The following is a 21,280-nucleotide window of genomic DNA, read 5'->3' on the forward strand; positions in this document are numbered from 1 at the left end:
ATTACTCGACTTTTTAAATTTTAATTTTCTTACTTGTAAAATGGGGTCAATAGTATCTACTTCATTGAGCCTTGAGGAGTATCCAGCATGATGACTGTTAATCCCCTCATTCTCTTCTTTCTCTCAGCCTTAATGTTCTAATCAAGCAAACAGGACAGAATATGAGAAGCAGCAATACTGAAAGTGGGTGTCTCCAGAGGAGGTGAGGCTCTCGTAGTGAGAAGAGGCTATACTGGGTCGATGGAACTAGTGTGGCCCTTCAGGAGGGACGGGGCTTAGATCTGTGTTGTGTGAACATTCAGAGCCATTAGACCAGCCAGTGCAGCTTGAGAAAATGTAAGCTCTAAACATCGTCCCCATGTAATCATGAGGCTGGGCAGGGGGCCAGGTGATTCTGCTTCAAGTAATTCTCAGACCGCACGTGGAAGAGATGCTAATGTAGATACATGGGGGGAGAAAAAGAGTGCAGCATGTTCTTGGGGTGAGATGCAGGAATACCCAGGAATGTATGATCTAAGTAGAGGGCTCATGTGAAATATCACAGGATGTAAATGAGAACAATGAGGCCCCCCCGAAAAAAAAAAAAAACCCTCTGGAATTGTGAGTAAGAATGAGAAAGCAGCTAGTGGACATGGGGCTTTGGTTTTAAAGATCTCCATTTCATTTCATGAGTAGGAAGGGTCACAGAAGCAGAAAAAGCCATGGAGAAAGAGAAGCAGACAGATGTACAGGAAGGAGAATGAAAGAGAATGGAAGGGGAAGAGGAACACTTAGGAAAATGCCTTGCCTCCAAAAAGCCACGTGACTTTGGGCAAGAACTAAATGTCACTCGCTTCCCTTCTGTCATTCGCAAAAGACAGGCTTGGTTAATATTCCCTGAGATCCTTGCAAGCACCTGCTTCCCGTGGTTCTCAACGGAGGGAGCTGGGGAAGTAGGGGAAATTGTTCATGAACTTGGATGGGGGAAAAAAATACTAGTCCTTTATTTTCACTCATCTCTAAATGAAATTTAGCTTTTCCTTCAATAATGAATTAAAGCAGCAAGATATTAAAAATATTAGAAATACCTGTGGCTTTGTTACCAAAAAAAATAGCAATAAGTTTGTTTTATCACAGTTGTTCAGATACCTCCAAATATCCTCTATGCTCATCAGCACATGAAAGGTACAGTATTTATTACAGGCAACACTTTATCTTATTTAATACATTATTTTAAAAGCACATGGGCTGGGTGCAGTGGCTCACACCTGTAATCCCAGCACTTTGGGAGGCCAGATCACGAGGTCTGGAGTTCAAGACCAGCCTGGCCAACATGGTGAAACCCTATCTCTACTAAAAATACAAAAGTTAGCTGGGTGTGGTGGTGTGCACCTGTAGTCTCAGCTACTCAGGAGGCCGAGGCAGAAGAATCGCTTGAACCCAGGAGGCAGAGGTTGCAGTGAGCTGAGATTGGGCCACTGCACTCCAGCCTGGGCAACAGAGTGAGACTCTGTCTCAAAAAAAAAGAAAAGAAAAAAGAAAAGAAGCCATGTATTATATCTTTTAAAAATATTTTTATATTTCTTTGTAATCTGATACATACTATTTTATGTGTAGGATTATTATTATAGTGGAAGGCTTCAGAACGAAGATTTGAAAACACAGGGGACATTGTCCATTTTATTGCTTAGGTCCAATAAAGTATGGACTGTGTAGAAATATGATTGGATAATAATGGAATGATCTAATGCTAATGGACTGAGTAAGGCCTGTCTAGATTCTTCTTGGCTTCTCTGTGCAGTATTCTTTCCTTCTAGATATGGGGAGGATCGTCTCTGAAATGGGGGTCGATCTGATAACCAAAAGTCAAACAAGATAAGCCAAATAATTTTCTTACGGCCAGTTTTTATGCAGAAAGGCAGAGGGGGGAATTGGAGTCATATTTTTAGGTTTTATGAGTAGCTTTAGGGAATAAGAGTTCTGGTTTCACATAACACAGAGGTCCCAGCCCCAGGGCTGCTGACCGGTGCCGGTCCGTGGCCTGTTAGGAACTGGGCCGCACAGCAGGAGGTGAGTGTGGGTGAGCCGGCACTAGCGTCTAAGCTCAGCCTCCTGTCAGATCAGCAGTAGCATTACATTCTCACAGGTATTGTGAACTGCACAAGTGAGGCATCTAGGCTGCAGAATCTACATAATGGCTGGTGGTCTGAGATGAAACAGCTTCATGCTGAAACCATCCCCGCCTCACTCCGTGGGAAAACTATCTTCCGTGAAACTGGTCCCGGTCCCTGGTGCCAAAAAGGTTAGGGACCGCTGCTGTAACCCATGTTGGCGAAGAGGGACGACAGTTTTCGTGGCTGGCCTCAGGGGAGAATGTCACTGAGACACAGGAGGGCAGGAGAGGGTCAGAGAAAAACTTCTGCTTCTGAGGTCTCCATTTTGGGGAGTCCCAACACATGTGATCCTTCCACACGGTTTCTAACATGGCAGCTTCCAGGCAGCCCAGCTCCTTACATGGTAGCTCGGGTTTTAAAGTGAGGGTCCTGAGAGAGAGAAAGCCATGCAGAAACTGCGCTATCTTGATGACTGAGTCTTGGAAGCCATATATGTCACTTCCACTGTACTCTTAGTTGAGGCAGTCAGGACGTCCTGCCCAGGTTCATGGGGAGAGTACCTAGATTCTACCTCTTGTCAGGGAAGTACTAAGCTTCCTGGAAAACGTAGGACCCAAAACGTGTTTAAGGCCATTTCTGTAAAATACAGTCCACAACAGGGTCATCTATGGGTCAGATGGTCCGAGGCATAGCCGAGATTAACTCCCTTCTGGACGCTCGGCCGACCCTGAATTTCCCTCACAGCTCATCCTCGCCTTCACATGCCCATCACCCGTTCTTACCCTGCCTGCAGAGCGCATCCGACCTGTTCCCCAGCTTATTTATGTTGTGTCTTGATCCGGAGCCTTTGAAACTTTCTGTTGCAATGATCCAATCTCCAGCTCACTCTCTCTCTATTTTTCCCTCTGGTAGAACGCAGTTGAGCCTGTTTGAATCTCACCAGCGCACCCCATATTCTAGCTGTCTGAATTATATTTACCTGAACAACTGGCTCTCGCTGAAGAGAACGCGGCTAACCTCTGGATCTCTGGCCGGAGGCTTCCCCTATAGCCCGGTCTTCAGCACATCCTTTGCCTTCTCGCGGCGATGCCCTGAGTGCCTCTGCCATCTGGTGGCCAACAGTGGTAATTGCACTCTAGAGTCCAACCTGATAGTTGCCGTGGCTGTTTTCCTGGACCTATTAAGCCAAGATGTTCTACTTACTGTCTCTTTAAGTCCTGCAATCCGTGCGCTTTGGGAGTCTGAGGCGGGAGGGTCGCTTGGGCCCAGGAATTCGAGACTAGCCTCGGCAACATAGCAAGATTCCATCTCCACGAAAACAAAAAAAAATTAGCTGGGCATGGTGGTGAGCGCCTGTAGTCCTAGCGAATCAATAACACGGTCTGTGAAGGAGGTTTGCAGTCTGACTAAGGGGGACAAAGTGTAAAATTTAGGATAAAAAATAAGGAGGGAAGTTGAGGGAAGATGATTCTTGAGGCCTAGTAAATTCACCTGACCCAGCAGGTTACATAGCTCTTAAGTTCAAAAAACAAGTGGGAATTGTGTTTGCACTGTTGAAGACAGAAATTCTAGGATAGAATTACAGCTGAATTCTATCCTAGCCACCCAGCTGACCAGCTTGGCAAGTTGCCTAACTTCTCTGATCAACATTGTTGTGACTGTAATATTTACTCATGTAATTGTTCTGAAAATTAAATAAAATGCTGGACGCATTGGCTCATGCCTGTAATCCCAGCACTTTGGGAGACCAAAGTGGGAGGCTCACTTGAGGTCAGGAGTTGGAGACCAGGCTGGCCAACATGGTGAAACCCCATGTCTACTAAAAATAAAAATAAAAAGTAGTCAGGTGTGGTGGTACATACTTGTAATCCCAGCTACTTGGGAAGCAGAGGTGGGAGGATTGCTTGAACCCAGGAGGCGGAGGTTGCAGTGAGCTGAGATTGCACCATTATACTTCAGACTGAGCAAAAGAGTGAGACTCCATCTCAAACAAACAAACAAAAAAAACTACCTTCTGGAAAACACCTACCCAAGGAACTCGTTTCTCATGAGGACTTGCTCTCTGGTTCACAGATGTTGGCTTCTTACTGTGTCCTCACATGATAGAAAGGGCTAGCTAGTTGTCTGGGATCTCTTTTATAAAGGCAGGAATCCCCTCCATGACCTAATCACTTCCCAAAGACCCTACCTTCTGATACCATGACCTTGGAGATTAGGTTTTAACATGTGAATTTTGAGGAGACACAAACATTTAGACCATAGCAATCCACATGTCTCCAATCTTCTAATATTGCTAGTTTCACACCCCTGGTCAACAAAACACGCCATCTGCTCCTAGCCAGAAGTCTATGCATACCTGTATCTCTGGCCACTTTTTCCACACAAAGTGAACAACCAAGTGTACCAGCTGCAGGTCTGTCCACTGACAGGATTTCCCCCACACTCTGTCCTTAAGGTCAATGTTGAAGGAGACTATAAGGTGGCAACTGTCCATTTTCTTCTTCCCTTCTCGTACCAAGCCACACCATCTGTGAACCAGATGCAAGATCACTGAGAACTTGGATCACCACTGGATCATCCAGAAGCTGTTTGAGGCCATGTGTGTGAACTGAAGAAGAAGCATTAGCGCAACAAAAGTGACATGCCCTCTGGACCTGCTTGGGCCTGATCCTTATGAACCATTTTTCATTGTGCAACAAATAACAAAAGTCCCTTATGCATCAGTGGTTATGATGATGCCCCATCCATGGTGAGCATCTCCATTCTCATCGTCACTTGGCATCCTAGTCAGATACTCTCAGGCTCTACAATGGCGCGATAGCCCTCATCAAGCTTCTTTTCCTATAGTGTGTGGTTCTCTGCTTCAGAAGGCATGATTGTATCCAGAAAGACTGTGAGATACAGTTCTGTGCTTCTCCTACTGGAGCTTGTCAGAGACGGAGCAGCATCCTTTCCACCTTGGGTACCTCTAGCACCACTGGGCCTGCTGGGTCATTTAGCACTAGTCTCAGGGCAGACTGCAGCACAGCTCTAGCCTGTTATAAAGTCCTTTTTTGCACTGGTCTCCACTCAGAATTGGCTGCATTTGGAATCCAAAGATGCTTAACAATCACTACTCCTTTTGGTGGTGGAGGGGACATGATGCTATGATTTGTTTCTCTCCTTAAAGGGAATGTCCAGCATATCGCTAACAATTGGACCCCTATGAACTTCACCAAGATGGCAGCCCCCTGGACCTTTTTCATTTTATCTTGGACCCCATATATCTAACTAGAGCATCCACAGTCTTTGCTACTTTCTGTTCCCCAGATCCAATTAACAGAGTATCAGTGAGATACCATCATGATATGCTGCAAAATGTCAAGATGATCAAGGATCATGGAGACTATTTTATTTCAGAAATCACGGTGTTTAATACAACCTTGACCCAATTCAGCGAAGGTTCATTACTATACTTCCCACAATAATGTGAACCCTTTTGATCAATTTTACTGACAGAATGTGGGGGGAAGTGTTCTTCAGACCAATAACCAAATATCAAGTGCCAGACCTGTAACAGTAAAGATATAGTGCAGCAGCTATAATTGGGGCCATTTGTGTAAATCTGTTGTAGTCCACCTTTATTGCCATAGCCCATCTGGTTTTTACAGGGGTCATGCAACTGATCAGGGATATGATGGTCCTCCTTGAAACTTTGCAGCTGAAATCCTGTATCCAATAGCCCTGGACAGGGCGCATATAGAAACTTCCCCAGCATGTAGTTCTATTGGGGGGAGAATTAGAGGACCATGTATTGTATATACTTGCTGGAGAGCTGTAGAATCCTCCCTCCAAAGACCCATGCTCCCTTCTAAGTGGACTCTGGGTCTGAGAATTACTTAAATATGAAAACGGGGATAGAGAGGATTTATACTGGTAACTAACATCAGTCCTTCTCTCATTATTTCTTTTATTTTCTGGCTATAACTCAAGCATCACCCTAGTTGGCTGCTCATCTGCCTCACCTCTAAGAACATGCTCTATGAAGCATCATTACCCTCTTGAAGGTCAAGGTGATCTATTTGACACTCCACTCTTACTGTTAATTATGATAATTATGTCTCCATCCACCTGATGCTTAAGTGCTGCTGCTGGTCTCTGTCATTCTGAAATCTTACTGTTCCCATTGACATCAGAGAGATCAGCTTTCCGATACCACCTAAGATTATTAGCCCCAACCTACAGAGGAAGACACCCCTGAGCTTTCAATGATTCTGGTGCCCCTCTCTAGCACATTTTTGATCTCTTTGATAAAAAGAGTTACCTCTGGACCCTCCTGGAAAGCCCAGTCGGTAATAAATAGTCTTACGCAATAAATCCGTTCTATCACACCCTCTTCTCTGAGCCTACTAACCTCCTCCTCTGTACATCTCCACCTCCTTTGCTGAAGGTCATCATCATGTTCAAGCTTCAAGGGGCCATCCCAGCAGCACATTGGACCGGCTTCATGTTTCCTTGCTAGAACGTTTAATCCTGAATCAGGAAAGAGCATTCTGGTGTTATTTCACTCTGCCCTAATCAGCCTTATATTTTGCTCTTCCACCCTCCCCCAACCCAGTACTCTCAAAACCATTCCTGTACGTGCTCCTCTGGTTCCAGACAGTACATATTCTGCATGCCAAATTCTGCAGTTATTTTGGTGAATACCTATTTCTACTGTAGCAGATATTAAACCTTCCTTTTTAGGTTATGCTGAGACCTGACCCTAGTTATTGGTCTGGAAGGAATGAGCAGGAGGGTGGGCATGAGAGTGTCAGATCTCAAGAATGACCATCTCCAGGCGCAGTGGCTCAAGCCTGTAATCCCAGCACTTTGGGAGGCCGAGGCGGGTGGATCACAAGGTCAAGAGATCGAGACCATCCTGGTCAACATGGTGAAACCCCGTCTCTATTAAAAATACAAAACATTAGCTGGGCATGGTGGCGCGCGCCTGTAATCCCAGCTACTCAGGAGGTTGAGGCAGGAGAATTGCCTGAACCCAGGAGGCGGAGGTTGCGGTGAGCCGAGATCGCGCCATTGCACTCCAGCCTGGGTAACAAGAGTAAAACTCCGTCTCAAAAAAAAAAAAAAAAAAAAAAAAAAAAGAATGACCATCATCTTTCATTTTATTTATTTTGAGACAGGGTCTCACTCTGCTGTCCAGGCTGGAGCACAGAGGTGCCATCACGGCCCACTGCAGCCTCAACCTCCTGGCAAGTGATCCTCCCACCTCAGCCCCCCAAGTAGCTGGTACTAGAACCATGCACCACCATGGCCAGCCAATTTTTCTTTCTTTTTTTTTTTTAAGTACAGATGAGGACTTGCTATGGTGCCCAGGCTGGTCTCAAACTTTTGAGCTCAAGCAATCCTCCTATCTCAGCCTCCCAAAGTGCTGCAATTATAAGCCTGAGCCACCACACCGGCCTTTAACCATCACCTTTTGACACAGCCACTTCACATGAGGTCTTTCTTGGTCTTCAGGCAAAAGGAGGCTATTCTCCTTTAGTAAGAACTGTTGGTTCTGCCAGCCAAGAGGGGTCAAAAGAATACAGCAAGGAGTTCAAGTTTCTCAGACATATCCATGCGAGTTTCTTAAGCTGGTACCCTAACCAGAAGACAAGCGGAAGCTACACATTCACCTGTTCTTGCAGCCCTGCCACCTTATTATTAATTCCTAGGCCTGATCTTTAGCCCAGTCTGTCCTACAGTTGCATGAGACAAGATTCTCTTTATATGCTTCCAGGGAAGCTGTTTGGCTTTTATAGATTCCCTTAACAGTTGGCTGACCTATCCCAGAGCAGTGACTCACACCCGTAATCCCAGCACTTGAGGAGGCTGAGGGGGGCATCACTCGAGGTCAGGAGTTGGAGACCAACCAGGTTTCACATGGTGAAATCCCGTCTCTACTAAAAATACAAAAATTAGTCAGGCATGGTGGCTCGCACCTGTACTCCCAGCTACTCGAGAAATTGAGGCAGGAGAATCGCTTGAGCCTGGGAGGTGGAGGTTGCAGCAAGCTGAGGCCGTGCCACCGCACTCTAGCCTGGGCTACAGAGCAAGAGCCCATCTCAAAAAAAAAAAAAAGAATGTGTCAGGCCAGGCGCGGTGTTTGGTTCCTTCTTTCATGGAAGCTGTGTCCAGAAAGCACAGCTTGATCCAGGGTAAATTCCACTCAGTGGTTTCTGCTGATTGGCTCCTCTGTTGGTCTTCTTAGTTTAGGGAACTTTGCACTTCCTCTTCCTTCCTTTCACCTGGGACAGGCTCTTCCCAAATCTTTATATGACTGCTCCTCCACATCACCCAGGGCTTGGCTCAAATGTTACCTTCTAAACAGATTCTCTCACTGGAAAGTAAATTCCTGAGAGCAGGGACCTTGCCTGTTCATCTGCTAAATCATCCTGTTCCTAGAACAATGCCTGACCACGCCTGTAATCCCAACATTTTGGGAGGCCAAGGTGGGCAGATCACGAGGTCAAGAGATTGACACCATCTTGGCCAACATGGTGAAATCCTGTCTCTACCAAAAATACAAAAATTAGCTGGAAGTGGTGGTGCATGCCTGCAGTCCCAGGAGTACAGGAGGCTGAGACAGGAGGATCCTGTGAACCTGAGAGGCAGAGGGTGCAGCGAGCTGCGATCGTACCACTGCACTCCAGTCTGGCACACAGTGAGACCCGATCACAAAAAAAAAAAAAAAAAAAAAAAAAAAAGCCAGACCCATAGCAGGTGCTCAGTAAATATTAATTTATTCATTGACTGGCATGTGAATTCAGGTCTTATCTGTTTAGATTTGCAGTTCTGTTTTGTCAAGATTTCTAATATCTATATACTTTATTAATAATCTATTTAGTTTCAACTTAAAAACATTGACTTTGGTGTCTACCAGACCTACTTTTTTTTTTTTTTTTGAGACCGAGTCTTGCTCTGTTACCAGGCTGAAGTGCAGTGGTGCAATCTCAGCTCACTGCAACCTCCGCCTCCTGAGTTCAAGGGATTTTCCTGCCTTAGTCTCCTGAGTAGCTAGGACTACAGGCATGTGCCACCATGCCCAGCTAATTTTTGTAGTTTTAGTAGAGACGGGGTTTCACCATGTTGTCCAGGTTGGTCTCAATCTCTTGACCTCGTGATCCGCCTGCCTTGGCCTCCCAAAGTGCTGAGATTACAAGCATGCACCACCACACCTGGCCCAGATGTACATTTTAATATTGGCTTTAGCTGGGTATGGTGGCATAACTATAGTCCCAGCTATTTGGGAGGCTGAGGAGGAAGGATTACTTGATCCTAAGAGTTCAAGACCAGCCTAGGCACCACAGTGAAACCTAGTCTTTGACATTTTTACCTATATAATCTTGGGCAAATTATTTAACCCCTCTGTGGCTCCATTTCCTCATTCTAAATTTTTGTAAATAACAATACCTTCTCCATAAACTGATTTAAGAAGTAAATAAAATTCAACATGTAAAAACCTTAGTGCAAGGTTTGGCATATCATAAGATCTCAACCAATACAAGTGATTTATATTATAGATTAATGTCATTGTTATTTGTGCCACTTTTTATCATGTGTGCATTTTGCCCTAGGAACAGTGTGGCTTAATGAACTTGCCAGTTGATGACTCTGCTCAATCAAGTGCACGCTCTGTACAGTTCACTCCCACAAGTTTATTAAGCAGCCACTATGAGTGAATCTTAAAAAATGGGTGGGATTTTGAGAGGGTAGAGATGGACATGTAATGGCCATTGGAAGGAACTGCATGAAGGAAGACAAAGAAAGTTCCAAGAACAGCAAATAATTCAGCATAGAGAGACCACAAGTAATATTCACCCACTTACTCATTTTTAAAACATTTTCCAACCAGCTATGATTAACAGGCACTGTGCTAAATGCTGGGAAAAGCAGGAACGGAATGTGGTCCCTGTCCTTTAGGAGCTTGGTTTAGAGAAGAAACACAGTTGTGAATAGACACACTGTGTGAGCTGCCGCTGTTGCATGAGCTACATGAACACAAAAGCAAGCAAGAAGCATTTTTCCATGTAGGGAGGAAGAAAGAGAGAGCTGAGAATGAGGACTGGACCCATTGCAGAAGCCTTAAAGACTAGGCTGAGGGCAGGTCACGGTAGCTCACGCCTGTAATCCCAGCACTTTGGGAGGCCGAGGTGGGCGGATCATGAGGTCAAGAGATCAAGATCATCCTGGCCAACATGGTGAAACCCTGTCTCTACTAAAAATACAAAACAGCTGGGTGTGGTAGCACGCAACTGTAATCCCAGCTACTGGGGAGGCTGATACAGGAGAATTGCTTGAACCTGGGAGGTGGAGGTTTCAGTGAGCCAAGATTGTGCCACTGCACTCCAGCCTGGCAACGGAGCGAAACTCTCCTACAAAAAAAAAAAAAAAAAAAAAAAAAAAAGACTAGGCTGAGATGACTATTTAATGAAGCACCAGTAAAAAAAATTTTGAATAGGGGAATGATATGAACACCCGAGCTGGAAAAAGTAAATAGAACACTAAATATTTCAGAAGACACCCATATTCATCCATGCTGAGAGCCTGCACTATTATATAAAAAACAGCGGTATCTAATTAAATCAAGTCAGGATCTCCAAAGTTGACCACAGCAGAAGTCTCTTTGCATGAGAAGGGACAGCTGGACTTGGAAACCTGGACTCCTGCTCCTTTTTCCGCAGGCAGCTGCTTTTTTTCTCATGGCTGCTGTGGCCTCCAGAGGGCGCTGTACCCTGCAGCTCTTCAGATCAGCCTGCGGTTTTCAACCCTGAGCAGTATCTGAACCGCCTGGACGGCTTTTATCATTGGGTCCCACACCCAGAGATCCTGATCAGTAGATGTGGGTGACACACATGAACCTGCATTACTCCTGAGTCCCCAGGGAGATGCTGTTGCTGCTCCTGGCCCTGAGACCACATTGTAAGAACCCCGCTCCCAAGGATCTAAAGCCTTTCTTTATGTCTCCAGAAACAGGGCCAGAACTTTGAAAGGAAACCTTACCAAAAATAATGAGGAGATATACATATATATATATATATATGTGAGACAAATATTATGAGATATATATATATATATATATATATAGGAGATATATATCTCTCCTAAAAATGAGGATATATATATATAAAACAAAATATTAAAAATTGAAAAACCAAAAAAAACACAACAGAGCCAGACCCAATCATATAACATGGCTTACTTTTGTGCCTCTGAGCTCTGAGAGTCACTGAGCTCTGGTTTTCTGATTCAGAACTGGCCTGTCTTTCCCAGCTCCCTGCTTCAAGGCAATGAATATCCCTCATGAATAGCGTAAGAAGTTTTATCCACTGGCCTTCACGGGAACAAAGCCAGTGAGAGCGTTACACTGAACACAACACAAGAACTGTGTAATCTGAATGAGGAACATACGTATAAAATGGCAGAAAGCTTTTATTTCCTTGACAGTTGATGTCATTTGGATATTGGCCCCAACCTAATCCCACCTTGAAATGTAATCTCCAGTGTTGGAGGTGGGAGCTGGTGGGAGGTGACTGGATCACGAAGGTGGGTTTCTCAGGAAATGTTTAGCACCTCCCTCTTGGTGGCGTCCTCATGATAGTGATTTCTTGCAAGATCTGGCTGTTTAAAAGTGAGGTGCCTTTCTCTCTCTCTCTTTTGCTTCTGTTTTCACCATGAGATGTGCCTGCTCCCACTTTGCCTTCCACCATGAGGCTTCCCCAGAAGCAGATGCCACTATGCTTCCTGTACAGCCTGCAGACCATGAGTCAATTATATCTCTTTTCTTATAAATTACCCAGTTTCTTTTTTCTTTTTGCTTTTTTTTGAGATGGAGTCTCGCTCTGTCGCCCAGGCTGGAATGCAGGGGTGCAATCTCGGGTCAATGCAACCGCCACCTCCAAGTTCAAGCAATTCTTCTCCCTCAGCCTCCCAAGTAGCTGGTACTATATACGCCTGCCACCATGTCCCCCTAAATTTTTGTATTTATAGTAGAGATGGGGTTTTACCGTGTTGAACAGGATGGTCTTGATCTCTTGACCTCGTGATCTGCCCACCTCAGCCTCCCAGAGTGCTGGGATTACAGGCATGAGTCACTGTGCCCGGCCTATTCTTTCTTATTTCTGTACTGTGTCTTCCTTGGATCATTATCTTGCCAAAAATCATAAACTATAGCTTAGAAACCTGTGCTTAATTGTTAGTTTCATGTTTATGTTAGTGCCAGGGCTTGTGAAGACCACAGGTTGTTTTTGAAACAAAAATAGGCATAAAACTTCTCCCTTAAAGCTATATAATCACCAGTTACTCTTTGACACTATGATCCTCTTATGTTTCCCTTCTTATTTATTTTTTGTTGTTGTCTTCCCTGCACATTTATAGGACCAGCAAAGCTCCCTCATATTTCCAAAGGCCCAGGGATCCTCAAAACATAGACTAAAGCATGGGTAGGAAGAAATAAGGAGATGACAGTAGTGTCTAGATGCCCATGGAAGTTTCTCTGTGAACCTCAGTTTGGAGTCCAAATAGAGCACAACAGGATAGCAGATAGAATGGATGGAGGAGTAACAACACGAATCAGATCAAATCACAACAGGGTAGCCCTGGGTTCACCACTTCTTTTCCCTCCCCTGCTGATATGGTTTGGGTTTATGTCCCCACCCAAATCTCATGTCCAGTCATAATCCCCGGTGTTGGAGGTAAGGCCTGGTGGGAGGTGACTGAATGGTGCTGTTCTCATGATAGTGAGTGAGTTATCTGGATATCTGGTTCTTTAAATCTGTGTGGCACCTCCCCCTGTCTTTCTTCCTCCTGCTCTGGCCATGTGAAGATGTACTTGCTTCCCCTTCACCTTCTGCTGTGATTGTAAGTTTCCTGAGGCCTCCCTCTCCAGCTATGCTTCCTGCACAGCCTGTGGAACCATGAGTCAATTAAACCTATTCTCTTTATAAATTATCCAGCTTCAGGTATTTCTGCATAGCAGTGTCAGAACAGACTAATAATACACCTGCCCTGTCATGTCTCAGGCAAAAGCCTTGCACTAGTTCTTAAGAGGGGGTGCCAGAAAGAAACAGGAGTCAGAGCAGGCCTGAGAGAGAGAATGAGTGTTCTAGAAAGTGTAAGAACAAGCAAATGTATGAGAATGAGATGAAGAGAGTGCGAGAGAAAGATAAGAAAAAAGACAAAGAGAGACAGAGACAGAGGCTCTTCCAGAAAGAAGAATCACTAACTCTTTTATCCAAGTTACACACACACACATGCACACACACACCTCTTACAAGGTCCTCAACCTGGAAGTCCAGGCCTCGCCTGGCTGACTCACCATCCAAACCCTAAATAAACTGCTTGACCTAGTTCTGAAGAGGATTACTTTAGCCTCAATCACTCATGGATTATTCCTTTATATATCCCGTGTCTACCCGTCTTATCCACCCCAGGTGACTAATCAACTAAATTTCTCTTTCATGACATCGCATTTGTGACATGAACCTCATGCAGCCAGGTTTGTGTTTAAAAGACCATTCAGAGGCTGAGTCTAATTGAATGTGGCCTTGGGATTCTCATCTGGGAATAAAACCACCGAAAATATTTCCTTGTTCCTGGACTAGGTAAGAGAAACAAAAACAAAGAAATTAGAAAAATATTAAAATTTAGTAGCTGTTTGCAAATGCTTAGCAAAAGCTAATCTTCTCTAAAAGAAATAATACCATGAGAAACAAGTGTCTTGCTTGGCAGATACGGAATTAGAGGAATTTAAGAACTTTCAAACTTGATGGTTATGGGTGAAGAAAAACATTTTAAAAAAATTTCTTTAAAGGCCAGGCATGGTGGTTTGCACTTGTAATCCCAGCACTTTGGGAGGCCAAAGCAGGCGGACCACTGGAGGTCAGGAGTTTGAGACTAGCCTGGCCAACATGGTGAAACCCATCTCTACTAAAAATACAAAAATTAGCCAGGTATGGTGGCAGGCACCTGTAATCTCAGCTACTCAGGAGGTTAACGCAGAAGAATCGCTTGAACCCAGGAGGCGGAGGTTGTAGTGAGCCAAGATTGTGTCACTGTACTCCAGCCTAGGTGGCAGAGTGAAAAAAAGAAAAATAAATTAAAAAGTAAAAATTAAAAAAAATTTTTTTTTGAGACGGAGTTTCGCTCGTTGCCCAAGCTGGAGTGCAATGGCCCAATCTCGGCTCACTGCAACCTCCGCCTCCTGGGCTCAAGTAATTCTCCTGCCTCAGCCTCCCGAGTAGTTGGGATTACAGCACTTGCCACCACTCCCAGCACTTTGGGAGGCCAAGGCAAGTAGATTGCAAGGTCAGGAGATCAAGACCATTCTCGCCAACATGGTGAAACCTCATCTCTACTAGAATACAAAAAACTAACTGGGTGTTGTGGCGCACGCCTGTTGTCCCAGCTACTCAGGAGACTGAGGCAGGAGGACTGCTTGAACTTTGGAGGCGAAGGTTGCAGTGAGCTGAGATCATGCCACTGTACTCCAGCCTGGATGACAGAGCAAGACTCCATCTCAAAAAAAAAAGAGTATAAAAGATAGACCTGCAGAAGAGATTAGAAAATCTATAAATAGATCTAAATACATGCAAATTTTTACAGCAGCAAGTGATGCATCTCAAATCTGGGAGGGTTGGTAATGATTATTCAGTAAACAGTGTTAGAATAACTAGTTAATGTCTGGAAAAAAATTAAGATGGAACTGTATCTTACATCCTGCTCCAAGAAAATATCAAGTGGATCAAAGATTTAAATGTAAAATATGAAGGCATACAAGTTCTAAAAAGAAAACCTATAGAAATTCAGAAATTCTTTTGTAACTTTAAAGTGGTGAAGACCTTACTAGTTATGTTTGATAGTCATTAAAAAATGGCTCATTGCTGAAATAAACAAGAAATAACAAAACCCCAAAAATGACTAATTGCTAAACTCCAGTACATAAATACAAACAAACGAAAGCTTCTTCATGAGGTAGAGAGACATTGTAAGCCACGTCAAAAAAAGTAAGTGACCCTCTTGGCAACTAGTATCACAAAAGAACAGTTTATTTCCCTAATATTTAAAGAACTCCTAGAAATTGTGGATGGAAAAAGTCAAACTTTGTGAAATATTCAAGGAGATTTATTCTGAGCCACATATGGGTGATCAAGGACCTGTGACTCAGCCCTTGGGAGATCCTGAGTGCATGTGCCTCAGGCGTTTGGTGTACAGCTTTTTTAGGGAGACATAAGACACCAATCAATACATGGAAGATGTATATTAGTTCAGCCTGAAAAGGCAGGACAGCCAGAAGCAGGGGCTTCCAAGTAGTAGGCACAAAGATTTTCTGATCAGCAATTGTTTTAAAGGGTTTCTTTTCAATAGAAAGGAATGTTTGGGTTATGATAAGGGGTTGTGAGGACCAGGGTTTTATCATGCAAATGAAGCATCCAGGTAGCAGGCTTTACAGAGAATAGATATTAAATATTTCTTTTTAATTTTTTGTGAGATAGGGTCTTTATCTGTTGCCCAGCCTGAAGTGTAGTGGCACGGTCACGGCTCACTGCAGTCTTAACTCCCCAGGCTCAAGTAATCCCCTCACCCCAGCCTCCCAAGCAGCTTGGCTAACAGGCCTGTGATACCATGCCTGACTAATTTTTGCATTTTTTGTAGAGCCAGGGCCTCATCATGTTTCCCAGGCTGATCCGGAACTCCTGAGCAATCTGCCTGCCTCTGCCTCCCAAAGTGCTGGGATTACAGGTGTGAGCCACTGCACCCAGCCTTATAAATATTTCTTATCAGACTTAAAAGAGTTTTTCTATCAGTAATTCCTGAAGGAATTATATCTAAAAGGGTCTGATGAGGCTTGTCTGGCTCTCCCTTCTTATCATGGCTTGAACTAGTTTTTTGGGTTAACTTTGGAATGCTCTTCGCTGAGAGAAGGGGTCCATTCAGATGGCTGGTGGGCCTTAGAATTTTATTTTTCGTTTACAGAATCAAAAAGAGAAATACCAACAAACCTGTAGAAAAATGGGCAAATATGAAGATATTCTTCACAGAAAAGGAAGTACAAATAACTGCAAATTTATGAAGAGTTGCTTAACCTTACTCATAACTGTAATTAAAACTATCCTAAGATATTATTTTCCCTTGTATTAGATTGGCAAAAATGCAAAACAGTAATAATAAATTCTGCTGACAAAGCTACGAGATTTTTCACACATTGCTGGTAGGAGTTTAAATAAATACAACCCTCTGGAGGGCCACTTGTCCCTATCAAAATTGTGAATGCAAATGCCTTTAACTCAGCAATTCCATTTCTGAGAATTTATTGTGCATCCACAAGTGTATACTTTTAAAATGACGTGTGTATACAAGACTATTCATTGTATTAATGTGACAGCAAAAGATTGGACCTAAACATCAATAATAGATGAGGGTCTTATTTTGTTTCCCAGACTGGAGTGCAGTGCATAATCATGGCTTACTGTAGCCTTGACCTCCCGGGCTCAATTGATCCTCCTGCCTCAGCCTCCTGAGTAGCTGAGACTACAGGCGTGCACCACGATGTCCAGCTAATTTTTGTGTTTTTTCGCATAGATGGGGTTTTGCCACATTGCCCAGGCTCATCTCAAACTCCTGGGCTCAAGCGATCCACTCACCTTGGCCTCCCAAAGTGCTGGGATTACAGGTGTCTTGTCACCATGCCTGGCCAAATGCAAACTCAGATCACAATTAGATTATCAGTACACACCTTCCAGAAAGGCTAAGTTTTTAAAAGTGACAAAACCAAACGCTAATGCAGATGCAAAGAAACTGGATCATGCATGCATTGCTGGTGGGAATGTAAATGATACACCCACATTAGAAAGGTTGGAATTTTCATACACAACCAACTAGAGCAACTACCATACTACCTATAATCTGGGTAATTATTACACAGAAATGAAATCTTATGTTCACACAAAATCCTGTGTGTGTGAATGATTATAACGGCTTTATTTGTAACAACCAAAAACTAGAAACAGGCCAGATGTCCTTCAACAGGCAGAAAGATTTGGCAAACTGTGGTACATTTATACCATGGAATATCATAGTCAGGAGTATAAAACAAACCATTCATATATGCAACAACAAGGATGAATCCTTAGAGACTTATGGTGAGTGAAAAAAAAAATCCATTATGGTTTGTATGTTTGTCCCCTTCAAATTTCATTTTGAAATGTAATTCTCAATGTTGGAGGTGGGGTCTGGTGGTAGGCGATTAGATTACCAAGGTGAATCTCTTATGTGATGAGTGAGTTCGTGCTCTGAGTTCAGACATGATCTGCTTTTTAAAAGTGTGTGGCATCTCTTCTCTCTCTTTCTTGGTCTTTCTCTCACAATGTGACATGTCTGCTTCCCCTTCGCCTGCCATAATTGTAAGCTTCCTGAGACCCTAACCAGAAGCAGATCCTGGCACCACACTTCCTGTACAGCCTACAGAATTGTCAGCCAATTAAACTTTATTGCTTTATAAGTTACTCAGCTTCAGGTATTTCTTTATAGCAATGCAAGAACAGACGAACACACCGATTCCAAAAGGTTACATAATGAATGATTCCACTTATACAACATTCTCAAAATGACAACATTACATATGTGGAGAATAGTGGTGACTAGGGGTTATGAACTGGAGAGGAAGGTTGGGGGCAAGTTTCAAAAAGCAACATGAGAGATCTTTTGTGTTGATGAAACTCTTCTGTATTATTATGGTGGTTGTCCCTTGAATCTAGGCATATGATAAAACTGAATATAACAAAACACACACACACACACACACACACACACAGATGAACACATGTAAAACTGATGAAATCTGAAATTGATGGAGTGTATTAATGTCCATTTTCTTTTTGTTTTTTCTTTTTTTATTGTACTTTAGGTTCTGGGGTACATGTGCAGATCACGCAGGATTGTTGCATAGGTACACACATGGCAAGGTGGTTTGCTGCCTCCATCCCCCCATTACCCACATCTGGAATTTAATGTCCATTTTCTGGTTGTGATGTTGTACTATACTTTTGCAAGATCTTATCACTGGAGGAGACTGAGTAAAAGATACTCTGGTATTTCTCCATAGTATTTTGACATGCTAACAGATATATTAAAAGGCATTCAATATAATTAATCATAAGAGAAATTCCTATTAAAACCACTGTATCCCTTCACACTCATTAAGAATGCTGTTATTAAAAAGACAATAAATAGCAAATGTTGATGAGGGTGTAGGGAAGAAAGAACCCTAGTACACTGTTGGTGGAAATGTAGACTGGCATAACCATTATGTAAAACAGTACGGAGATTACTAAAGAAATTAAAAAGTTGGCTGCTAGGCATGGCGGCTCATGCCTGAAATCCCAGCACTTTGGGAGGCTGAGACAGGCATATCTCTTGAGGTCAGGAGTTTGAGACCAGCCTGGCCAACATAGTGAAAACTCATCTCTAGTAAAAATACAAAAATTAGCCATGTGTGGTGGCACGTGCCTGTAGTCCCAGCTACTCAGGAGGCTGATGCAGGAGAATCACTGAACCAGAGAGGTGGAGGTTGCAGTGAGCCAAGATTAGGCCATTGCACTCCAGCCTGGACAACAGAGTGAAACTCCATCTCAAAGAAACAAAGTGACTACCATATGACACAGCAATCCTTCTTCTGTATAAATACCCAGAGGAGATGAAATCACAGCCTCATAAAGATATCTTCACTCTTGGCTGGGCACAGTGGTTCACACCTGTAATCCCAGCACTTTGGGAGGCCCAGGTGGATGGATCACCAGGTCAGGAGTTCAAAACCAGCCTGACCAATATGGTGAAATCCTGTCTCTACTAAAAATACAAAACTTAGCCAGGTGTGGAGGCACATGCTTGTAGTTCCAGCTACTCTGGAGGCTGAGGCTGGAGAATCACTTGAGCCCAGGAGGCAGAGGTTGCAGTGAGCCTAGATCACACCACTGCACTCCAGCCTTGGCGACATATCGAGCTAGACACTGTCTAAACAAAAAAATATATCTGCAGTGTCACATTCATTGTAGCATTATTAACAATAGCCAAGATATAGAAACAACTTAAATGCTCATCAGTGGATGAATATATTTTAAAATGTGATGGGGGGGCAGGGGGGTATAGTTACATATAGTTATACAGAACAAAATATTATTCAATCTTAAAAAAGAGGAGATCTTCACATTTGCCACAACATGAATGAACCTGGAGATCACCACACTAAGTTAAATAATCCAGACAGAAAGAAAAAGATTCAATGATCTCATATGTAGACTGTATAACTTAGGGGCTCAAATAGACTGAGGTAGAGAATGAAACATTGGAGGTGGGAGGGGAAATGAGGAGATGTAGGTTGAAGGGTACAAAACAGCAGATATGGTCGGGCGCAGTGGCTCACGCTTGTAATCCCAGCACTTTGGGAGGCTGAGGCGGGTGGATCACGAGGTCAAGAGATCGAGACCATCCTGGTCAACATGGTGAAACCCCGTCTCTACTAAAACTACAAAAAATTAGCTGGGCATGGTGGCGCGTGCTTGTAATCCCAGCTACTCAGGCGGCTGAGGCAGGAGAATTGCCTGAACCCAGGAGGCGGAGGTTGTGGTGAGCCGAGATCGTGCCATTGCACTCCAGCCTGGGTAACAAGAGCGAAACTCCGTCTCAAAAAAAAAAAAACAAAAAAACAACAACAAAAAAAAAACAAAAAAAACCAGCAGATATGTAGGATGAACAAGTATAGAGATCTAATGTACAGGGGGTCTACAGGAAATTGTCTTATGAATTTTTGTTAAGATTTTAGCTGCTATTTTCACACACTTAAAAGTCTGAGAAGGGAGATATGCTAATCTGCTTTACCATAGTAACAATTTTAGTTTCTGTATTCCATAATATGTTGTAAACCTCAAATATACACAACAAAATTTCTTTAAAATAAAAATCCATCACAATTCTACATACTAACATTGAACATGTGGAAATCAAAGTTAAACACATGATACCATGTACAGTCACTTGAAAGAAAATGTAATACTAAGGTATAAGTTAAAACATGGACAAGAAGGTGGGTACAAATATTAAAAATCAAAATATCTTCCTAAAATTTAGAAAATACAAAAATGTACCTGACATATCCATTTACAAAGGAAGAACAGATTAGACATACATAGATGCATCTTAAAAACAGGGCTGAGTGAAACATTAAGTATTGATGATGGATACATAAATTGAAAACTAATGTCCACAAACAATAAGAAACATATATTGACACTCATACAGAGAAAAGGATGCACATCAATGCATTACAATGATTGCCAATGTAGACAAGAGGAATAAAACTGGGCCATGGAAATAAAGGAGAGTGAATGAGTAAATAAACAGGAGCAGGTCTTGCGCAATTAACCCAAGGAATATACCTCAGCCCTCTACACTTGATGCCAAAACCACAGTATTTTTTTCCCAGGGGAAGAATTCTTTTTTTTTTTGAGACAGAGTTTCGATCTTGTTACCCAGGCTGAAGTGCAATGGCGCGATCTCGGCTCACCGCAACCTCTGCCTCCTGGGGTTCAGGCAATTCTCCTGCCTCAGCCTCCCGAGTAGCTGGGATTACAGGCACGCACCACCATGCCCAGCTAATTTTTTGTATTTTTAGTAGAGACGGGGTTTCACCATGTTGACCAGGATGGTCTCGATCTCTTGACCTTGTGATCCACCCGCCTCGGCCTCCCAAAGTGCTGGGATTACAGGCGTGAGCCACCGCGCCCGGCCAGAAGAATTCTTAATCATTGACATTCTATGGAAATGCTGGTATATGGAGGTGGTAATAAAAATTACTTGTATGATTGTGTTGTGTTCAAATTCTCTGTAGACTATGCTTTCGTTTATTGCCTGCAGTAGACAATGGCCACTCCCAGTGTTCCACATTTGGTAAGCTACTGCTCCGCCTGGAGTTTCTTAACAAGAAAATGTGCTAGTATTGGGACCATGGCCTCCAAACACCATCATTTTAGGGTGCATGGCGTGCTGTCTTACTTTATGTAGGGTGGAGGTTTTTGGTCCTTTTGAGAGGCTTCAGTTGCTCACAGCATTGGGTGAGTTACAACTCACACCACCATGATGTATGTGGCCTGGAGGTGGTGATTTTGATGTCT

General features: G+C 43.3%; 1 protein-coding gene across 2 annotated transcripts in view; it reads right to left on the reverse strand.

The window, feature by feature from the left end:
• Nucleotides 1-1,502: 1,502 nt before the first annotated feature.
• CUNH9orf85 (chromosome unknown C9orf85 homolog) overlaps nucleotides 1,503-21,280 on the reverse strand; it is a 107,292-nt gene continuing 87,514 nt past the window's right edge. The window contains exon 3 of one of the 2 annotated variants that reach the window (XM_032290689.1): nucleotides 1,503-2,522. In XM_032290689.1, the coding sequence (XP_032146580.1) occupies nucleotides 2,240-2,522 (283 nt within the window). In that variant the 3' untranslated portion in view covers nucleotides 1,503-2,239. Of the gene's footprint in view, nucleotides 2,523-4,030; nucleotides 6,606-21,280 lie in introns of those variants that run through there. The other variant, XM_032290692.1, reaches the window with a different exon arrangement.

Source organism: Sapajus apella, unplaced genomic scaffold (assembly GCF_009761245.1).
Source record: "Sapajus apella isolate SASKATOON/1434 unplaced genomic scaffold, GSC_monkey_1.0 scaffold24, whole genome shotgun sequence".
Taxonomy (NCBI): Eukaryota; Metazoa; Chordata; class Mammalia; order Primates; family Cebidae; genus Sapajus; species Sapajus apella.